Raw genomic sequence first — 19,324 nt, 5'->3', positions numbered from 1 at the left:
CTGTGGGGCAGCGGGTGCCGGGACTGGGGTGCGCAAGCAGGTGGGTGATATGGGGGGCTGGGGGGATGCAGGCAGCTGGTGGGCTATGGGGGTCTTGGGGCTATGGGGCAGCTATGGGGTGGATATGGGGGTCAAGGGGGATATGGGGGGCTGGGGGCTGTGGGGGGGACGGGGTCTGGAGGGGAATAGGGTCTGGGGGGGTGCAGGTGGTTGTGGGGAAGCCGTGGGGGTCTGGGGAATATGGGGGTCTCGGGGCTATGGGGCAGATATGAGGGTCTGGAGGGGACCGTGGGGGTCTAGGAGACATGGAGGTTGGGGGGATATGGGGCAGCAATGGGGTGGTTATGGAGGTTGGGGGGGATATGGGGGTCAGGGGGCTGTCAGGCAGCCATGGGGTGCATATGGGGGCCTGGAGGAGGCTATGGAGGTTGGGGGGCAGTGAGGTGTCTATGGGGCAGCCATGGGGGTCTGGGGACTGTGGGGCAGATATGGGGGTCCAGAGGGGAACATAGGGGTCTGGGGGGGTTATAGGGGTCTTGGAGCTATGGGGCAGCTATGGGGTGGATAGGGAGTCTGGGGGGGATATGGGGCTCTGGGGGATAAGGGGGTGTGGGGGCTGTGGGGCAGCTGTGGGGTGGATAGACGAGCCTGGGGGTGATAGGGGGGTCGGGGGGCTGTGGGGTGGATATGGGGCAGCTGTGGGGGTTGGTAGCCGTGGGGTGGCCGTGGGGCAGCGGCAGGGGCCCCTCAGCACCCCCTGGCTGCCCCCCAGCTCCGACCTCCTCCCACACGAGACCCGAGACTCAGGTGAGGGGCTGGGGGGGGGGGGGAAGGGGGTCGCCCCGGCGCCGTTCCGGGGCCGATCCCCGAGCTTTTGGGTCCGGCCCCAGGGCCGGAGGCGGCGTTTGCCGGTGTCGGTCCAGGTGCTTTTTGGGGTTGATCCGGGTTATTTCGGGGTCAATCTGGGCCGGTTCTGGGGGTCGATCCCGGCATTTTGGGGTCAACCCAGGTCGGTTTTAGGGGTCGATCCCGGTGTCTTGGGGTGGATCCGGGCGCTCCAGGACCGTTTGGGGGCAGATCCGGGTGCCCCGGGGCCGTTGGGGGTCGCTCCGGGTCGTGGGGTCGCTCCGAGGTCGCTTGGGGGCTGTTTTGGGGTGGATCTGCGTTTTCCAGGTCGCTTTGGGGCGGATCCGGGTGCTCCGGGCTCTCTCCGGGGGCTCCCCAGTCGCTCCGGGGTCTCTCCAGGTTGGGTCTGGGGTGGATCAAGGTGCTCTGGGTTGGCTTTGGGGTTGCTCTGGTCTCTCCAGAGCGTCTCCGGGGTCTCTCCGGGTGTCTTGGGGTGTCTCCAGGGTGTCTCCAGGGTGTCTCCGGGTGCCCCGGGGTCTCTCTGGGGTCTCTCCAGGGTCTCTGCGGGGTGTCTCTGGGTGCTCTGGGGTCTCTCTGGGGTCTCTCTGGGGTGTCTCCAGGTGCTCCGGGGTGTCTCTGGGTGTCTCTGGGTGCCCCAGGGTCTCTCCAGGTGCTCTGGGGTGTCTCTGGGGTGTTTCCAGGGTGTCTCCAGGATCTCTGTGGGGTGTCTCCGGGTGCCCCGGGGTCTCTCTGGGTGCTCTGGGGTGTCTCCAGGGTCTCTTGGGGTCTCTGCGGGTGCTCCGGGGTGTCTCCGGGTGCCCCGGGGTGCCCTGGGGTCTCTCCGGGTGTCTCCGGGTGCCCCGGGGTGCCGCGGCGGCGCGGTCACCCCCGCGCTTGGCGCAGGTGCCGGCGGCATGGCCGAGGCGGCGCTGGCGGAGCTGGGGGCGGCCGCCCCGTTCCTGCGCGAGGCCGAGCGGCAGCGGCTGGCGGCCCAGACGCGGCCCTTCGACCCGCGCGCCGACTGCTTCGTGCCCGACGAGCGCCTCGAGTTCGTCCGCGCCCGCGTCGTCGCCCGCGATGGCGGCGCCGCCACCGTGCTCACCGAGCACGGACGGGTGCGGGCTGGGGGCCGGGTGACGGGGCTGCCGTGGGGCGAGGGTGGTGGGGCTGGGTGCAACGGGGTGATAGAGCTGGGATGGGACCAGGTGGGGCTGGGGTGAGGGGGCTGGTGACGGGGCTGCCGTGGGGCGAGGGTGGTGGGGCTGCGTGGGATGGGGTGATGGGGCTGGCATGGGGCCGGGGTGGTGGGGCTGGGTGCAATGGGGTGACGGGGCTGGCGTGGGGCCTGGGTGGTGGGGCTGGGTGCAATGGGGTGATAGAGCTGGGATGGGACCAGGTGGGGCTGGGGTGAGGGGGCTGGGGTGGGACTGGATGCAATGGGGTGATGGGGCTGGGGTGGGACCAGCTGGGACCAGGGTGATGGGGCTGGGTGCAATGGGGTGAGGGGGCTGGCATGAGGCTGGGTGCAATGGGGTGAGGGGGCTGGGGTGGGACCAGGTGGGGCCGGGGTGGTGGGGCTGGAGTGCGATGGGGTGATGGAGCTAGGGTGGGACTGTGGTGCAATGGGGTTCTGTGGGGTGGTGGGACTAGGGTGCAATGGAGTGTTATGGGGTAATGGAGCTGGGTGCAGTGGGGTGGGACCGGGCTGCAATGGGGCGATGGAGCTGGGTGCAGTGGGGTGGGACCGGGCTGCAATGGGGCGATGGCGCTGGGGTGGGGCTGGGCTGATGGGACTGGAGGAGCAATGGGGTGATGGAGCTGGGTGCAGTGGGGTGGGGCCGGGCTGCAATGGGGTGATGGCGCTGGGGTGTGATGGGGTGCTGGGACTGGGGTGGAACGGGGCTGCAATGGGGTGATTGCGCCGACCCACGCCGACCCCGCCCGCGCCCCCCGGCGCCCCGCCCCCCGGCAGACCCTGACGGTGAAGGAGGCCGACGTCCACCAGCAGAACCCGCCCAAGTTCGACAAGATCGAGGACATGGCCATGCTCACCTTCCTCCACGAGCCCGCCGTGCTCTACAACCTCAAGGACCGCTACGCCGCCTGGATGATCTACGTGAGTCCGGGGCCCCCGGGCGCCTGCCCCTGCGCGCCGTGGGGCACCTGGAACTGGGCGTCCTGCCCTGGAGACCTCGGGGCACCTAGAACCTGGTGTACTGCCCTGGAGACCTTGGGGTGCCTGGAACTGGGCGTCCTGCCCTGGAGACCTTGGGGCGCCTGCAACCGGGCGTCCTGCCCCTGCGCGCCGTGGGGCACCTGGAACTGGGCGTCCTGCCCTGGAGACCTCGGGGCACCTAGAACCTGGCGTACTGCCCTGGAGACCTTGGGGCGCCTGGAACCGGGCGCCCTGCCCCTGTGCGCCGTGGGGTGCCTGCAACCGGGCGTCCCTGCCCTGGAGACCTTGAGTCACCTAGAACCGGGCGCCCTGCCCCTGCATGCCATGGGGCGCCCAGAACCGGGCGTCCTGCCCTGGAGACCATAGGGCACCTAGAACTGGGCGTCCCTGCCCTGGAGACCTTGGGGTGCCTGAAACTGGGCATCCTGCCCTGGAGACCTTGAGTCACCTAGAACCAGGCACCCTACCCCTGCATGCCTTGGGGCGCCTGTAACCAGGTGTCCATTCCCTGGAGACCTTGAGTCACCTAGAAGCAGGTATCTTTTCACTGGAGACCTTCGGGCACCTAGAACCATGTGTCTCTTCCCTGGAGACCTTGGGCTGCCCAGAACCAGCTGTCCCTTCCCTGGAGATCTTGGGGTGCCTAGAACTCAGTGTCCTTTCTCTGGAGTCCTTGGGGCAGCTAGAATCAGCTGCCCCTTCCCTGGAAACCTTGAGATATCAAGAACCGTCTGTCCCTTCCCTAGAGCCCTTGTAGCACCTAGAACGCGGTGTCCCATCCCTGGATTTTTTGGGGTACCTAGAACCAGGCATCCTTTCTGCGGGCTCCTTAGGGTACCTAGAACAGGATGGCCTTCCCCACCCCGCTCGGGGCACCCAGGACCAGGTGCCCTTCCCCGGAGGCCTTGGGGCACCTAGAACGGGGCGCTGTCCCCTGAGGGGCCCCACATGTTCTCGCTCTGCCCCACCCCGCAGACCTACTCGGGGCTGTTCTGCGTGACGGTCAACCCCTACAAGTGGCTGCCCGTCTACAACGCCGAGGTGGTGGCCGCCTACCGGGGCAAGAAGCGGAGCGAAGCTCCTCCCCACATCTTCTCCATCTCCGACAACGCCTACCAGAACATGCTCACCGGTAGGGCCTGCCCCACGGCCGCGCCCCACAGCCCTGCGCCTCCCCTAGAAGCCCCCGGGGCCCGCCCCCTTCGAGGGGGTGGGGCAGGGACAAGGTGGGTTCTGGGGTGTCTCACGTGCGCCCTCCTTCTCGCCCCGCAGACCGGGAGAACCAGTCCATCCTCATCACGTGAGTCCTCCCCACAGCCGTGCCCCACGGCGGTGTTTTATGGGGGGGGGGCAAAAGGGGGGGGAGCCGCCTGTCCCCCCCCAACCCCCCCTCACCGCCGCCCCACGGCAGCGGAGAATCCGGGGCGGGGAAGACGGTGAACACCAAGCGGGTCATCCAGTACTTCGCCAGCATCGCCGCCATCGGCGACCGCAAGAAGGAGGCGGCCAACAGCAGCAAGGTGCGGCCCGGGCGCGGCGTCTGCCCGTCTGTCCCTCTGTCCGTCCGTCCCTCCGTCTGTCTGTCCACCAACCCATCCGTCCTTCCATCTGTCCACCAACCTATCTGTTCTTCTATCTGTCCACCAGCCTGTCTGTCCATCCCTTCGTCTACCAACCCATCTGTCCCTCTATCTGTCCACCAACCCACATGTCCCTCCATCCATCCCCCAGTCCATCTGTCCATCCCTCCGTCCCCCAGCCTATTTGTCCATCCATCCACCATCCCAACCGTCCATTCGTCTGTCTACCAGCCCACCTGTCCGTCCATCCATCCACCAACCCATCCATCCACCCACCCACCATCCCACCTGTCCATCCGTCCATCCACCATCCCGTCTGTCCATCCATCCACCCACCATCCCATCTGTCCATCTGTCCGTCCACCACCCCGTCTGTCCGTCCATCCATCCAGCTGACCCGTCCGTCCTCGCTTCCCCCCAGGGCACCCTGGAGGATCAAATCATCCAGGCCAACCCGGCCTTGGAGGCCTTCGGCAACGCCAAGACCGTCCGCAACGACAACTCGTCCCGATTCGTGAGCGCCGGGGGGGCCGTGGGGTGGGGGGGGGACACGGTGTGGGGCGGGGGGGGCCGTGGGGCGGAGGGGACATGGCAGCGCCCGGCGGCCGCTGCCCCACGCTCCCGCCCCCGCAGGGCAAGTTCATCCGGATCCACTTCGGGGCCACCGGGAAGCTGGCGTCGGCCGACATCGAGACCTGTGAGTGGTCCCTGTGGACGCGCTCTGCACGTCCCTCCACCTCTTCATCCCACCATCCCGCCATCCTTTCATCCACCTCTTCGTCCCTCTGTCTCTTCATCCCACCATCCTTTCATCCACCTCTTCATCTCACCATCCTTTCACCCACCTCTTCATCCCTCTGTCTCTTCATCCCACCATCTCACCATCCTTTCATCTACCTCTTCATCCATCCGTCTCTTCATCCCACTGTTCCACCATCCTTTCATCCATCCCTCCAACTCTTCATCCCTCTGCCTCTCCACCCCCTCAAACCCTTCTCCCCTGGCCCCAGATCTCCTGGAGAAGTCCCGGGTCATCTTCCAGCTCAAGGCCGAGAGGAACTACCACATCTTCTACCAGATCCTCTCCAACAAGAAGCCGGAGCTGCTCGGTGAGCAGGGCCCCGGGGCTGGTGGGTCCGGTGGGGCCGGTCCCCCGTTGGCTCCTGCCTTCCTCCGCTCCTTGCTCGCTGTCCCCTCTGCTGCGGCGGCAGGCGAGGCCGGAGCGCCCCGCTCAGCCGCCGCCAACGCTCCCCTTCCCTCCCCCGGCCGCCCGGCGCGGCGCAGAGACCCTGCTCATCACCAACAACCCCTACGACTACAGTTACGTCTCCCAAGGGGAGGTGACCGTGGCCTCCATCGACGACTCGGAGGAGCTGATGGCCACCGACGTGAGCGGCCGGGCAGCAGCGGGGTCGGAGGCTGCCGAGGAGGAAGGGGGATGGGCTGGGCGAAGGGGGGGGCGGAGGAATCGATGGATGGATGGATGGATGGAGAGAGGACTGCACGGATGAAGAGAGGACTCCATAGATGGATGGATGACTCCATAGATGGGTGGATGACTCCGTGGAGGGATGGATGACTCCGTAGATGGGTAGATGACTCCGTAGACAGATGACTCTGGATAGATGACTCCATGGAGGGATGGATGATTCCATAGATGGGTAGATGACTCCATAGATGGGTAGATGACTCCATGGAGGGACGGATGATTCCATAGATGGGTAGCTGACTCCATGGAGGGACAGATGGGCTGATGCATAAGAAGGGCTGGACAGACGGATGGATAGATGGTGGCCGGCAGACGGAGGTGCCCTCGGCCTGGCAGCGGGGGAAGCCAGGCCCTCGCCCAGCCCCGCCGCCTGCCCCACAGAGCGCTTTCGACGTGCTGGGCTTCACCTCAGAGGAGAAGGCCGGCGTCTACAAGCTGACGGGCGCCATCATGCACTTCGGCAACATGAAGTTCAAGCAGAAGCAGCGGGAGGAGCAGGCGGAGCCCGACGGCACCGAAGGTGGGACAGGGGGACAGACAGATGGACAGGTGGATGGACGGGGGCTTGGGGGGACCCGGGTGGCACCTGCACGCCTCCCTCTCTCTTCCCCCACCACAGATGCGGACAAGTCGGCCTACCTGATGGGGCTGAACTCGGCCGACCTCCTCAAGGGGCTCTGCCACCCCCGGGTCAAAGTGGGCAACGAGTACGTCACCAAGGGGCAGAATGTCCAGCAGGTGAGGCCGGCTCCTCCTCCTCCTCCTCCTCCTCCTCCCACCCCAGCTCTGGCTCCACGTCCTCACCCCGTTCTCGGCCCCGCCGGTCCTCCCAGGTGTACTACTCCATCGGGGCCCTGGCCAAGGCCGTCTACGAGAAGATGTTCAACTGGATGGTGGTGAGGATCAACAACTCCCTGGAGACCAAGCAGCCGCGCCAGTACTTCATCGGCGTGCTGGACATCGCCGGCTTCGAGATCTTCGATGTAAGATCGTGGAGGGTCCCATGGGGCAGCCCGGTCTCCGGGTGTTGCCTCGGTCCTTTCAGGTGCTGGGTTGGTCCAGCCGGGTGTTGGGTCGACCTCCTCGAGTGCCGTGTTGATCTTGGGTGCAAACGTGGCCCTGTCGGGCATTGGGTTGATCCTGTTGGGTGTCTGGTTGACCTTGTTGGTCCCATTGGGCGTTAATTGGACCCCATTGGGTGCTGAGTTGACCCTGTTGGTCCCACTGGGCGTTAATTGGACCCCATTGGTGCTGAGTTGACCCTGCTGGGTGTCCAGTTGACCCTACTGGGTGCTGAGTTGACCTCGTTGGGTGCTGAGTTGACCCAGTTGATGCCACTGGGCATTAATTGGACCCCATTGGGTGCTGAGCTGACCCTGTTGGTCTCATTGGGCATCAGTTGGACCCCACTGGGTGCTGAGCTGACTTGTTGATCCTGTTGGGCATTAATTGGACCCCATTGGGTGCTGAGTAGACCCCACTGGGTGCCCGGTTGACCCTGTTGATCCTGCTGAGCATGATGTCCACCCTGTTGACCATGCCCCCTCTCCACTCCCAGTTCAACAGCTTCGAGCAGCTCTGCATCAACTTCACCAACGAGAAGCTGCAGCAGTTCTTCAACCACCACATGTTCGTGCTGGAGCAGGAGGAGTACAAGAAGGAGGGCATTGAGTGGGAGTTCATCGACTTCGGCATGGACCTCCAGGCCTGCATCGACCTCATCGAGAAGGTACCGCCTGCCCCAGGACCTCCTGGAGAAGGGTCCTTCCGGCTGGGACCCGCTGGAGGCCCCGAAGGCGGCCGGTCGGGCTGTGCTGGGTCTCCTCCGTGGCCGACGATCTTCTCCGTTGCCCAGCCCATGGGGATCATGTCCATCCTGGAGGAGGAGTGCATGTTCCCCAAGGCCACGGACATGACCTTCAAGGCCAAGCTCTACGACAACCACCTGGGCAAGTCGGCCAACTTCGGGAAGCCGCGCAACGTGAAGGGCAAGCCCGAGGCCCACTTTGCCCTCATCCACTACGCCGGCACGGTGGACTACAACATCCTCGGCTGGCTGGAGAAGAACAAGGACCCCCTCAACGAGACGGTGGTGGGCCTCTACCAGAAGTCGGCCCTCAAGCTGCTGGCCCACCTCTTCGCCAACTACGCCGGGGCCGACGCCGGTGGGTGGATGGGTGATGGAGAGAGGGATGAGCGATTGGTGGGAAGAGGATGGAGACGGGCAAGGGGCAGCCATGGACGGAGGGTGGCCTGGTGGGCGGACGGGCTGGAGAGATGGATGGTTGGACCCCTGCATCCCCACGCTTCTCCCCAGGTGGCGATGGAGGCAAGGGGAAGGGAGCCAAGAAGAAGGGTTCCTCCTTCCAGACGGTCTCGGCCCTGCACCGGGTAAGGGGTCCCACCAGCGACGCGCATGCAGGGGGGACCCGCCATGGGGCAGAGGGAGGAGAGCCTCCCGCTAGGCATGGGGCAGAGAGCACTGGCTCCTCCCGTGGCAGGCGTTGGCCACAGCCCCCTCATCTCCTCCCCTCCTGCCCCAGGAGAACCTCAACAAGCTGATGACCAACCTCAAGACCACCCACCCCCACTTCGTCCGCTGCCTCATCCCGAACGAGCGGAAGGCGCCTGGTGAGAGGGGTCAGAGGGCAGAGCTGGCCAGGTGGGGCAGGGCCAGCAACTGACCCCCCCCAACTGCCCCCCAACTCAGGGGTGATGGACAACCCGCTGGTGATGCACCAGCTCCGCTGCAACGGGGTGCTCGAGGGCATCCGCATCTGCCGCAAGGGCTTCCCCAACCGCGTCCTCTACGGGGACTTCCGCCAGCGGTAGGGCAGCGCGGGGGGCGAGACGGGGCGGGGGGCTCGTCCCGGGGCGCCCCCCACCCGCCCTTCCTCCTCCTCCTCCAGCTACCGCATCCTGAACCCTGCCGCCATCCCCGAGGGGCAGTTCATCGACAGCCGCAAGGGTGCCGAGAAGCTCCTGGGCTCCCTCGACATCGACCACAGCCAGTACAAGTTTGGGCACACCAAGGTGTGGGGCGGGGCCTGGGGGGCGGTGGGAGGGGCCGGCAGGGATGGACGGACGGGACACGAGAAGGCGAAGGGCTCGTTCAGGCCAAGGAGGTGGGACCTGGGCTTGGGATCTCCGTTCCCCGGAGTCCCATCATCCACCCATCTACAGACCCGTCCGTCCCTCCATCCATTGACCAACCCAACTCTCCATCCCTCCATCCATCCATTGACTAACCCAACTCTCTGTCCCTCCATCCATCCCTCCATCCATCCATCAACCAACCCACTCTCCAACCATCAACCAACCCCTCCATCCATCCCTCCTTCCATCCATCAACCCACCCATCCCTCCACCTCCCCAAACCATCGAGGCCTCCGTCCACCCACAGCCCCCCTTCCCTCCGCCAGGTCTTCTTCAAGGCCGGGCTGCTGGGGCTGCTGGAGGAGATGCGGGACGAGCGCCTGGCCCGGATCATCACCCGCATCCAGGCCCAGGCCCGGGGGCAGCTCATGCGCGCCGAGTTCAAGAAGATCCTGGAGCGCCGGTGAGGCGGGGACAGCTCGTCCTCCCCAGGGAGGCACCTCTGGGGCTGTGGGGCAGGCAGTGGGGTGCAGCGGCTGCTCCGGCCTGGCAGCAGCTCCGCGTCCCCCCGCCGCAGGGACGCGCTGCTGGTGATCCAGTGGAACGTCCGGGCCTTCATGGGCGTGAAGAACTGGCCCTGGATGAAGCTCTACTTCAAGATCAAGCCCCTGCTGAAGAGCGCCGAGACGGAGAAGGAGATGCAGGTGGGTGGGGGTCGGGCGACAGGGCAGGGTGGTGACCTTGGACCTGCGGTGGACCTGGAGCACCTGGAGGAGGCGGATGGGTGGAGGAGGACGAGCGGTGTCGCTCCTCCCACCCTGGATGGACGCCACCACGTTGGGTTTGGGGTCTGGCGCAGACCATGAAGGAGGAGTTCGGGCGGCTGAAGGAAGCCCTGGAGAAGTCGGAGACGCGTCGGAAGGAGCTGGAGGAGAAGATGGTCTCGCTGCTGCAGGAGAAGAACGACCTGCAGCTGCAAGTGCAGGCGGTGAGCGAAGCTCCCTCTGCCCCAAACCATGTCCGGGGGGGGAGGGGGCCCAAGCCCGCCTCCCTGGGGTGCTGCTGCCACCCCCAACGCTGCCTCAATGCCCCCTCCTGCCCACCCGCAGGAGCAGGACAACCTGAACGACGCCGAGGAGCGCTGCGACCAGCTGATCAAGAACAAGATCCAGCTGGAGGCCAAGGTGAAGGAGCTCACGGAGCGCCTGGAGGACGAGGAGGAGATGAACGCCGAGCTCACGGCCAAGAAGAGGAAGCTGGAGGACGAGTGCTCGGAGCTCAAGAAGGACATTGACGACCTGGAGCTGACACTAGCCAAGGTGGAGAAGGAGAAACATGCCACGGAGAACAAGGTGAGGGCAGGGAAAGGCCTCAGCCCCGAGGCCAGGAGACTCGGATCATTGCGGCTGGGTTGGTTGGGTTGGATTGAGAAGATCCAAGGCTGGTTGGGTTGGGTTGGGATGACCCAAGGCTGCTTGTCTTCTCCTGCCTCAAAGAACAAGAGCAGCCCCCGTCTCTGCCCTCCCCCAGCACCAAGCCGGTGGCCTCACGCCCTGGATGTTTCTTCCCACACAGGTCAAGAACCTCACAGAGGAGATGGCCGGGCTGGACGAGATGATCGCCAAGCTGACGAAGGAGAAGAAGGCCCTGCAAGAGGCTCACCAGCAAGCGCTGGACGACCTGCAGGCAGAAGAAGACAAGGTCAACACCTTGACCAAGGCCAAAGTGAAGCTGGAGCAGCAGGCAGACGACGTGAGTACGGGCTGGTCCCACCACGGGCTCTACTTTGGCCGCTGAGATGACAGACTGCAGTTTCTCCCCACTTTTCCTCCTGCAGCTTGAAGGGTCCCTGGAGCAGGAGAAGAAGATCCGGATGGACTTGGAACGGGCCAAGCGGAAGCTGGAAGGTGACTTGAAACTCACCCAAGAGAACATCATGGACCTGGAGAATGACAAGCAGCAGCTGGAGGAGAAGCTCAAAAAGTGAGGCTGGACCTTCCTCCCCAGGCCCAGACAGTCTGGGATCCAAGGTGGAGCCACCAGGTCTCTCTGCATCTCTCTGCAGGAAAGAGTTTGAGATCAACCAGCAGAACAGCAAGATCGAGGATGAGCAAGCGCTGGCCCTGCAGCTGCAGAAGAAGATGAAGGAGCTGCAGGTGAGGACCCACCTCCCGCGCCAGAGGCCCTCTTCAACTGGGCCGTGGAGGAGAGACCCTGCTCTGAAACGAGCGGTGCTAACAGCTCGCAAGGGCGTCTGTGCTGGCGCCCTGGAGCAAAAGATGCTCTAGGGCAAAACCAGTCTCCAGCTGGTTGGGTTGAGTTGAGTTGAGTTGAGGAGTCTCCAGCTGGTTGGGTTAAGTTGAGTTGAGTCTCCAACTAGTTGAGTTGGGTTGGGTTGGGTTGGGTTGAGCTGAGGAGTCTCCAGCTGGTTGGGTTGGGTTGAGTTGAGTTGAGTTAAGGAGTCTCCAGCTAGTTGAGTTGGGTTGGGTTGGGTTGGGTTGAGTTGAGGAGTCTCCAGCTGGTTGGGTTGAGTTAAGTCAACTCACGATGGCGTCTCCATGCGCGGACCCCAGGCACGGATCGAGGAGCTGGAGGAGGAGCTGGAGGCGGAGCGCACGGGGCGGGCCAAGGTGGAGAAGCTGCGCTCGGAGCTGTCGCGGGAGCTGGAGGAGCTCAGCGAGCGGCTGGAGGAGGCCGGCGGCGCCACCTCGGTGCAGATCGAGCTCAACAAGAAGCGGGAGGCCGAGTTCCAGAAGATGCGGCGCGACCTGGAGGAGGCGACGCTGCAGCACGAGGCCACGGCCGCCGCGCTGCGCAAGAAGCACGCCGACAGCGTGGCCGAGCTGGGCGAGCAGATCGACAACCTGCAGCGCGTCAAGCAGAAGCTGGAGAAGGAGAAGAGCGAGCTCAAGCTGGAGCTGGACGACGTCAGCTCCGGCATGGAGCAGCTCCTCAAGGCCAAGGTGCGGGGTGGGACTTGAGGTGCTGGGGGCGGGGCCGAGCTGGAGGACACCTGCCCCATGGCCTGCTCCGTCCCTTCTCTCCGTCCCCTGCTCGCCCAGGTGGGCGTGGAGAAGATGTCCCGCAGCCTGGAGGACCAGGCGGCCGAGCAGCGGGCCAAGCTGGAGGAGACGCAGCGAGCCCTCAACGACGCCACCGCCCAGCGGGCCAAGCTCCAGACTGAGAACGGTGGGAGCCCGGGCCCACGGCCCCGCCACCCTGACCCGCCTGCGCCCCCCAAGCCCTAACGCCCTGCCCCACCCCCGCAGGAGAGCTGTCCCGGCAGCTGGAGGAGAAGGAGGCCCTCATCTCGCAGCTCACCCGGGGCAAGCAGTCGTACACCCAGCAGCTGGAGGACCTCAAGAGGCAGCTGGAGGAGGAAGCGAAGGTGAGGTCTGTGGGGGGTGGAGGCCCCACGGCGAGGTCCCCTTTCCCCTGGCAGAGACGAGGTCAATTCAGGCTGCTTGCAGCGGGTTGGTTGGGTTGGTTGGTCTAAGGGAGGTTGGGTCAATCTCGTGGTGGTTGAGTTGGTTGGTCTAACAGAGGTTGGGTTGATCTCATGTTGGTTGGTCTAACGGAGGTTGGGTTGATCTCATGTTGGTTGGTCTAACGGAGGTTGGGTTGGGCTGAGGAGAGCAACTCCCACCACCTTCTGAGTCAGAGGACGCCGAGCCGGACCCCAGTGACGCGGGTGCCCCGGCCCGACCTTCTCCTGCCCCCGACCTCCCCAGGCGAAGAACGCGCTGGCCCACGCCCTCCAGTCGGCCCGGCACGACTGCGACCTGCTGCGGGAGCAGTACGAGGAGGAGACGGAGGCCAAGGCCGAGCTCCAGCGCACCCTGTCCAAGGCCAACTCCGAGGTGGCCCAGTGGAGGACCAAGTACGAGACGGACGCCATCCAGCGCACCGAGGAGCTGGAGGAGGCCAAGTGAGTCGCTGCCCGTCCACCCTTCCTCACCACTGGCATCCCAAGGAGAAGACTGAGAGCACTGTGGGGCTGCCCCACATGCCAGGGCCACTCCTATGGGTCAGCTGGGGATGGGGAGAAGGCAAGACTGGAGATCCCTCCCCTGTGGAGGGATCTAGAGCAAGTAGAGGGACCTAGAACCCGTAAAGCGTATGAGAAGGAACAACATCTTGTCTTGGGTGGAAGGCGCCGCGGGCGGGTCCGGCTGCTCCGTGGGTCACCGACGTGGGCGCGTCGGTCGTGCCGGTCCTCTGCTGGGCAGGAAGAAGCTGGCGCAGCGGCTGCAGGAGGCCGAGGAGGCGGTGGAGGCGGTGAACGCCAAGTGCTCCTCGCTGGAGAAGACCAAGCACCGGCTGCAGAACGAGATCGAGGACCTGATGGTGGACCTGGAGCGGTCGAACGCGGCCGCCGCCGCCCTGGACAAGAAGCAGAGGAACTTCGACAAGGTGGGGAGGGGGCTCGGCCGGGGGGGGGCGGCGGCGGCGGTGGGGCGGAGGACGTCCGGGACGCCGCTGGCTTCGCGCCCTCGACGCCCAGGTGCTGGCCGAGTGGAAGCAGAAGTTCGAGGAGTCGCAGACGGAGCTGGAGGCCTCGCAGAAGGAGGCCCGCTCCCTCAGCACGGAGCTCTTCAAGCTTAAGAATGCCTACGAGGAGTCCCTGGAGCACCTGGAGACCTTCAAGCGGGAGAACAAGAACCTCCAAGGTGAGGGCAGGCGGGCGAGCCCGCGGTCCCCGCTGCCCGCCGCGGGGCCTGACGGGTTCTCGACCCGCAGAGGAGATCTCGGACCTGACGGAGCAGCTGGGCGCCAGCCACAAGACCGTCCACGAGCTGGAGAAGGTCCGGAAGCAGCTGGACGCCGAGAAGCTGGAGCTGCAAGCGGCGCTGGAGGAGGCCGAGGTGCGGTGTCCCGAAGGCCGCGGCGCGTCGCCAGGCTGCTCTCGGTGCTCCTCACGCGCCTCTGCGTTCTGCAGGCCTCGCTGGAGCACGAGGAGGGGAAGATCCTGCGGGCGCAGCTGGAGTTCAACCAAGTGAAGGCGGACTACGAGCGCAAGCTGGCCGAGAAGGACGAGGAGATGGAGCAGGCCAAGAGGAACCACCTGCGGGTGGTGGACTCGCTGCAGACCTCGCTGGACGCCGAGACGCGGAGCCGCAACGAGGCGCTGCGGCTCAAGAAGAAGATGGAGGGCGACCTCAACGAGATGGAGATCCAGCTCAGCCACGCCAACCGCCTCGCCGCCGAGGCCCAGTCCCACCTCAAGGCTGCCCAGAGTCACCTCAAGGTCGGTGGTGGTGGAGAAAGGGGCTGGGCCTGAACCCACCTGCTGTGGTGGTGCTCAGCGCCCCTGGGTGCCACCAGCTGAGATTGGTCCCGCTTGTCCCACCAGGACAGCCAGCTTCAGCTGGACGACGCGGTCCGGGCCAACGAGGACCTGAAGGAGAACATCGCCATCGTGGAGCGGAGGAACAACCTGCTGCAGTCGGAGCTGGAGGAGCTGCGGGCCGTGGTGGAGCAGACGGAGCGGGCCCGGAAGCTGGCCGAGCAGGAGCTGATCGAGGCCAGCGAGCGGGTCCAGCTCCTCCACTCGCAGGTGGGATGTGGAGACCTCCTAGGAGGGACGTCACCTCCAGCTAGGGACACTTGAACCCTGCCGAAGGCAGAGCACAGGCTACTTCTGTGTTGAGCTACCTAGAACCTCACCCCATCCTGGGACACTTGGACCCTGTGGGGAGTGTGGGCTCCATCCAGGTTCCTTCCCCCGGTGCTATAGGGCTGGATGAAGATGGGGTGGGATCCCAGGGCGACATCCTGAGATCTTCTCTCCCCACTCTAGAACACCAGCCTCATCAACCAGAAGAAGAAGATGGAGGCCGACATCTCCCAGCTGCAGGCGGAGGTGGAAGAGGCCATCCAGGAGTGCCGGAACGCCGAGGAGAAGGCCAAGAAAGCCATCACCGACGTGAGTGCCGCCCCGGGCAGGAGGCCTCTGGCAGAAGGATCTTGGCTGTTGAGCGACCTAGAACCCCTGCTCCCATACTGCCGCCCGTAGGGTGGCAGCTGCCACCGAGACTGTCACTCACTGCCTCCCTCCATCTTCCCCTGTCATTGGGTCACTCTCTCTCTCCTCTCTCTCCTTGGGCAGGCGGCCATGATGGCGGAGGAGCTGAAGAAGGAGCAGGACACGAGCGCCCACCTGGAGCGCATGAAGAAGAACATGGAGCAGACCATCAAGGACCTGCAGCTGCGGCTGGACGAGGCCGAGCAGCTGGCCCTCAAGGGCGGCAAGAAGCAGCTGCAGAAGCTGGAGGCCCGCGTGCGGGAGCTGGAGAACGAGCTGGAGGCCGAGCAGAAGCGCAACGCCGAGAGCGTCAAGGGCCTCCGCAAGTCGGAGCGGCGCGTCAAGGAGCTCAGCTACCAGGTGGGCCGCGGCGGTGCGGAGGGAGCCGGAACGCAGCCCAGTGGCTGCAGAGCCGTAGCATGACCTAGAACGTGACTGACGAGGTGGCCGTGGGTACATGAGCAACCTAGAACAGCACCCACTGCTTTAGTGTGACCTAGAACATGGTTGACCCCGTGGCTGCGGGCATGTGAGCAACCTAGAGTATCACCCATGCTGTAGAATGACCGAGAACATCACTGACCCGGTGGCTGTGGGCATGAGAGACCAAGAACATGACCCACTGCTGTAGAATGACCTAGAACAGGATTGATCCAGTGGCTGTAGGAACATGAGTGACCTAGAACGTGACCCATCGCTATAGCATGACCTAGGACAGCCCAGCGGTCCATCCCCATCCCCATCTCTGCCCTCCCCACAGGCGGAGGAGGACAAGAAGAACCTGCTGCGGCTGCAGGACCTGGTGGACAAGCTGCAGATGAAAGTCAAGGCCTACAAGCGGCAGGCGGAGGAGGCGGTGGGTGCCCAGCCCTCGCCCGGGGCGGGGACGGAGGTGCTGGGGTGGGTGGACGGGGGATGGATGAAGAGAGGCGCAGGTGGATGGATGGGCGGAAGAGCAAGAAGGGTGGGTGGGTGGATGCTGGGATGGATGGATGATGGGATGGATGATGGATGGATGATGGATGTTGGGATGGGGGATGGATGGGGTGGTTGGATGGATGGATGGATGATGGATGGATGGATGGTGGATGATGGGATGGATGGTGGATGATGGGATGGATGGATGATGGTTGGATGGATGGATGACGGGATGGATGGATGGTGGATGATGGGATGGATGATGGTTGGATGGATGGATGGATGATGATGGGCTGGATGGATGGATGATGGATGGTGGATGATGGTTGGATGGATGGATGATGGATGGATGGACGGATGGTGGGATGGCCAGGTGGGTAGGTGGCAGGATGGACGCCTGGCTGGCCGGCCGGCCGAGGGGGGACCTCCCCACGTCTCCCCCCACGCCCCCCCCCCCCGCAGGAGGAGCAGGCCAACGCCAACCTGGGCAAGTTCCGCAAGGCGCAGCACGAGCTGGACGAGGCGCAGGAGCGCGCCGACATGGCCGAGGCCCAGGCCAACAAGCTGCGGGCCCGCAGCCGCGACGCCGGCCCCAAGGTGGGTCCCCGCCCCACGGCGCCCCTCGCCCCACGGCGCCGCCCCACGGCGCCCTCACCCCCCCCCCCCATCTCCCTCCCCAGAAGCTGCACGACGAGGAGTGACCCAGCGCCGAGACCCCCCCCCCCCCCCCCCCCCGGCCAGGACGGGGCCTAACGAAGTAGAAGCAGCAATTAATAAAGAGGAACCTCGAGCACCCGCCCGAGGGCCCAGGCGTCCGGCTGGGGGAGGCGGGGCCCAGGCGTCCGGGGGGGGCCCAGCCGTCCGGGGGGGGCCCAGGCGTCCGGGGCCGGTCGGTCCCAGCCCCTCCCCCTCCCCAAACACACAAAATCAGCCAAAATCGGCGGCGAAAGCGATTTATATCGCGCCCATGGTGGGGGGGGGGGCACTTGGGGGGTCCGAGGGGGATTGAGGGGGTCGGGGGGGGCACTTGGGGGTCTGAGGGGGGTTGGGGGGGTCGGGGGGGGGTCGTTTCGGCTACGCCGAGTCTGCGTCAGGGTCTGCAAGGGAAGAGCCACGTCAGGAGGGGCCCAGGCGTCCGGGCACAACCCCCCCCCCCCAAATGAGGGATCCAGGTGTTCCCCCCCCCCCCCAGGGGCCCAGGCGTCCGGGCGCCCCCCCCCCTCCCCCCCCCCCCGAGGGGCCCAGGCGTCCAGGCGCCCTCCCCCCCCCCCCGAGGGGCCCAGGCGTCCGGGCGCCCACCCCCGCCGCCGGCCAGCGCCAGGTCGCTGCGGTAGGTGACGAAGGCGTCGAAGGCGAAGAGGGCGGCGAGGAGGAGGCCGAAGGTCTGCGGGGGGGCGGGGGCCTCGTCAGCAGGGGGCGGGGCCTCGCCGGACGAGGGGCGGGGCCTCGCCGGCCCGGGGGGGCGGGGCCTGGCGCGGGGGGGGGCGGGGCCACTCACGAAGGTGGCGGCGGCCAGGGCGTCGCGGGAGGCGGCGATGGCCGCCAGCGCCGTCACCATGGAGACGAGCGACCCGGCGGCGGCGCGCAGGAAGTCCTGGGGGGCGGAAGGGGGCGCTATGGGGCGGGGGGGGGGATGTGGGGCACGGGGGGATGTGGGGGCGGGACGCTGTGGGGCAGGAGGGGATGTGGGGATGCTGTGGGGCATGAGGGGACACATGGGGGTGCAGGGGGCTCTGTGGGGCCGGGGGGGGGGGGGCAGGATGCTGTGGGGCAGCAGGGGACACATGGGGGTCTGGGATGCTGTGGGGCACGAGGGGATACAGGGGGTGTGGGGGGATGCTGTGGGGTGGGGGGCAGGATGCTGTGGGGCACAAGGGGACCCAGAAGTCCAGGACACTGTGGGGCATGGGGGGGGGGGGGTCAGAGGAGATGCCATGGGGCAGAATGGGATATGGGGGCTGGGACGCTGTGGGGCAGAAGGGGACACAAGGGGATGCTGGGGGGGGCACATGGGGGTTCAGGCCGCCATGGGATGTGGGGGGACACTGTGGGGCAGGAGGGGACGCCGTGGGGCACCTGGACGATGCTGTGGGGCACGAGGGGGGGGGGGGCACATGGGGGTCTGGGACGCCGTGGGGCAGGAGGGGGGGGGGGGAACCCGTTGACGTGGGCGATGATGCAAGCGATGACGCAGCGATGATGCAAGCGATGACACGGTGATGATGCAAGCGCTGACGCGTACCAGGCAGGCGCCATGGGGCAGGTGGGGGGGGCGGCGCAGCAGCCGCCCCCCAAGTGCCGCCGCCACGGCCAGGGCCTGGAGCAGGGCCGGCGCCAGCGTGGGGGCGCCGGGGGGCACCAGGAGCGCCAGGAGCCCCACGGCGAGCGCCTGCGCCCCACGGCGCCCCATAGCACCCACCGCGCCCCACAGCACCCACCACACCCACTGTGCCCCATAGCACCCAGGGGACCGTGGCACTCCCACTGAGCCCCCCCAGCCTCTGCCAGTGCCCCATAGCACCCCATAGCGCCCATGAGCCCCACTGCACCCTATAGGGCCCCCCAGCCACCACTGCCCCCCCCCCAGGCTCCCCATAGCGCCCCCCCCAGCCCCATGGTACCACGCAGCAGCCCCATTGCAGCCCCCCGGTGCCCCCAATCCCATAGCACCCCCACAGCCCCCCCCCACTACCCCCGAGCCCCATAGCGACCTGCATAATGCCCCATGGTGCCCCTATAGCGTCCCCATCGCCCCCCCCAACACCTCATAGCGCCCCACAGCACCTCTCATCACCCCCCACTGGCCCATTGTGCCCCCCCGTAGCAGCCCCCTTCTCCTACCATCACCCCATACTGCCCCCCACCGCCCCATAGCCCCCAATGGCGCCCCCCACTGCCCCACAGTGCCCCTTGCTGCCCCACAGCCCCCCCCAAGCACCCCATAGCCCTCAATGGCGCCCTCCACTTCCCCTGCAGCCCCCCAACCACCCCACAGCACCAATCGCCGCCCCATAGCCCCCCCCCGCTCACCCCATAGGGCCCCACAGCGCCCCCCATACCAGCTCGGCGCTCAGCAGCAGCCCCTTGGGGCTCCGCAGGGCCCCCAGGTCGAAGGCGCCGTGGGGCTGCGGCTCAGCCATGGGGGGCGCGGGGGGGCTCGCTGTGGGGCGGGGCCGGGGGAGGTCACGTGCCCC

At 66.3% G+C, this 19,324-nt stretch overlaps 2 protein-coding genes across 3 annotated transcripts; one reads left to right on the top strand and one right to left on the bottom strand.

The window, feature by feature from the left end:
• Positions 1 to 1,760: 1,760 nt before the first annotated feature.
• On the top strand, positions 1,761 to 16,831 carry LOC134153027 (myosin-6-like). 2 transcript variants are annotated; one of them, XM_062598814.1, is made up of 39 exons: positions 1,761 to 1,961; positions 2,819 to 2,962; positions 3,998 to 4,154; positions 4,295 to 4,322; positions 4,434 to 4,542; positions 5,024 to 5,116; positions 5,236 to 5,299; positions 5,613 to 5,711; positions 5,887 to 5,990; positions 6,473 to 6,611; positions 6,711 to 6,829; positions 6,925 to 7,074; positions 7,650 to 7,820; positions 7,947 to 8,256; positions 8,409 to 8,482; positions 8,635 to 8,722; positions 8,802 to 8,919; positions 9,001 to 9,124; positions 9,514 to 9,650; positions 9,765 to 9,891; positions 10,047 to 10,175; positions 10,297 to 10,539; positions 10,763 to 10,939; positions 11,025 to 11,170; positions 11,253 to 11,343; positions 11,761 to 12,150; positions 12,250 to 12,376; positions 12,457 to 12,575; positions 12,919 to 13,115; positions 13,417 to 13,600; positions 13,692 to 13,857; positions 13,928 to 14,052; positions 14,127 to 14,435; positions 14,541 to 14,744; positions 14,988 to 15,113; positions 15,297 to 15,572; positions 15,973 to 16,068; positions 16,593 to 16,727; positions 16,811 to 16,831. In XM_062598814.1, the coding sequence occupies exons 1-39, from the start codon at positions 1,761 to 1,763 to the stop codon at positions 16,829 to 16,831; spliced, it is 5,817 nt and encodes a 1,938-aa protein (XP_062454798.1). The 2 variants fall into 2 exon arrangements, with proteins under 2 accessions (XP_062454798.1, XP_062454797.1); XM_062598813.1 differs by having other exon boundaries at positions 4,434 to 4,560.
• A 373-nt stretch (positions 16,832 to 17,204) lies between these two features.
• Positions 17,205 to 19,270, bottom strand: LOC134152981 (CKLF-like MARVEL transmembrane domain-containing protein 5). Its single transcript, XM_062598768.1, has 5 exons — positions 19,190 to 19,270; positions 18,373 to 18,519; positions 17,629 to 17,724; positions 17,430 to 17,514; positions 17,205 to 17,227 (listed from the first exon to the last, which is right to left on the bottom strand). The coding sequence occupies exons 1-5, from the start codon at positions 19,268 to 19,270 to the stop codon at positions 17,205 to 17,207; spliced, it is 432 nt and encodes a 143-aa protein (XP_062454752.1).
• Between the last annotated feature and the right edge of the window lie 54 nt (positions 19,271 to 19,324).

The sequence above is a fragment of the Rhea pennata genome, chromosome 37 (genome assembly GCF_028389875.1).
Source record: "Rhea pennata isolate bPtePen1 chromosome 37, bPtePen1.pri, whole genome shotgun sequence".
Lineage (NCBI taxonomy): Eukaryota > Metazoa > Chordata > Aves > Rheiformes > Rheidae > Rhea > Rhea pennata.
Note: the sequence above shows the minus strand (reverse complement) of the source record. Positions and strands in the feature narration are given on the sequence as shown.

Coding starts and splice junctions, on each gene's coding strand:
- LOC134153027 (XM_062598813.1), top strand. CDS start 1,761: ATGGCCGAGGCGGCGCTGGCGGAGCTGGGGGCGGCCGCCCCGTTCCTG. Junction 4,323..4,433: donor AACCAGTCCATCCTCATCAC/GTGAGTCCTCCC, acceptor GCCCCACGGCAG/CGGAGAATCCGGGGCGGGGA. Junction 10,540..10,762: donor AACATGCCACGGAGAACAAG/GTGAGGGCAGGG, acceptor CTTCCCACACAG/GTCAAGAACCTCACAGAGGA.
- LOC134152981 (XM_062598768.1), bottom strand. CDS start 19,270: ATGGCTGAGCCGCAGCCCCACGGCGCCTTCGACCTGGGGGCCCTGCGG. Junction 17,515..17,628: donor CCCTGGCCGCCGCCACCTTC/GTGAGTGGCCCC, acceptor GCCCCCCCGCAG/ACCTTCGGCCTCCTCCTCGC. Junction 17,228..17,429: donor GGCGCTGGCCGGCGGCGGGG/GTGGGCGCCCGG, acceptor CTTCCCTTGCAG/ACCCTGACGCAGACTCGGCG.